The sequence below is a fragment of the Hyalella azteca genome, unplaced genomic scaffold (genome assembly GCF_000764305.2).
Source record: "Hyalella azteca isolate HAZT.00-mixed unplaced genomic scaffold, Hazt_2.0.2 contig11219, whole genome shotgun sequence".
NCBI classification, from domain to species: Eukaryota; Metazoa; Arthropoda; class Malacostraca; order Amphipoda; family Hyalellidae; genus Hyalella; species Hyalella azteca.
Genome location: NW_025941224.1, coordinates 53940 through 54946, shown reverse-complemented (window position 1 = coordinate 54946; position 1007 = coordinate 53940). Strand labels below are relative to the sequence as shown.

Sequence of the window (1007 nt, the reverse complement as noted above, 5' to 3'; positions counted from 1 at the left end):
CCCCAACAGCCTCAGCTTTCTAAAGAGCACCCCATGGTCAACTTTGTCAAATGCTTTAGCAAAGTCTAGGTATACCACGTCCACGCCAGCTCCCTCCTCCAGCCAACGAACTTACGATCTCTTAACTTTTTTTGAAAGTATAGGCCCTGGTCAGGGAAACCTCGCAGGCCTTAATTACCTTAACCTTAAACCTTAATTCAAATTAAAACCTTAAAAAACCTTAATTAAATTAATTAAAAACCTTAATTTAAATAAAAGGGACATAGTCAGCATCAGGCTACAGGTGCTAGGGAGTTAAAGCAATCTGACTGTTGGGGCGCTGACAAGATGTAGACATGTAGAAAAAATATAACTCAGTGCTCACGGACAGACAGACGGACACGGTCACAGACAGACGGACGGACGGACGGACATGACATGACGAGCTCAATAGGACATTTTTCCATAAATGAGAAAATACGCTAAAAATGGCTGGCTAGCAAAATGTCAAGCACGCTTGACATGATATGTAAATTTTAACAAGAATTCTAATATTTACTGAGCTTTCCTTTCATTGTATTTTATATTAATATAAATAATAAAATAAAATTATAATAATATTATATTAATAAGAGGTTTCCTTGACACTCCCCCTCCCCCGGCAGGTGGTGTGCACGGTGGGTGTCAGCCTGCGGTGGGTGGCGGTGGTGGAGGCGGCGACGGGTGCTGTGCTGCTCAGCGTCCCCACCAGAGCCGTGCTGGGCTGGACCTGCACACCCGGCGTAGGGTGAGCCTCCCCCACACTCCCCCAGCCTTCCCCACACTCCCCCAGCCTCTCCCCCAGCCCTGTCTCTTATACACATCTAGATGTGTATAAGAGACAGGTACCAGCCTGGACCTGCCCGCCAAGTTCTGTGAGTACCACTGTACCAGTACCAGCCTCTGCCCGCCAAGTTCTGTGAGTACCACTGTACCAGTACCAGCCTGGACCTGCCTGCCAAGTTCTGTGAGTACCACTGTACCAGTAC

General features: G+C 47.2%; 1 protein-coding gene across 1 annotated transcript in view; it reads left to right on the top strand.

The window, feature by feature from the left end:
* LOC125178590 (signal-induced proliferation-associated 1-like protein 1) overlaps nt 1-770 on the top strand; it is a 2678-nt gene extending 1908 nt beyond the window's left edge. The window contains exon 4 of the mRNA XM_047882741.1: nt 645-770. Coding sequence (XP_047738697.1) covers nt 645-770 — 126 coding nt within the window. The remainder of the gene's footprint in view (nt 1-644) is intronic.
* Nucleotides 771-1007: the final 237 nt, after the last annotated feature.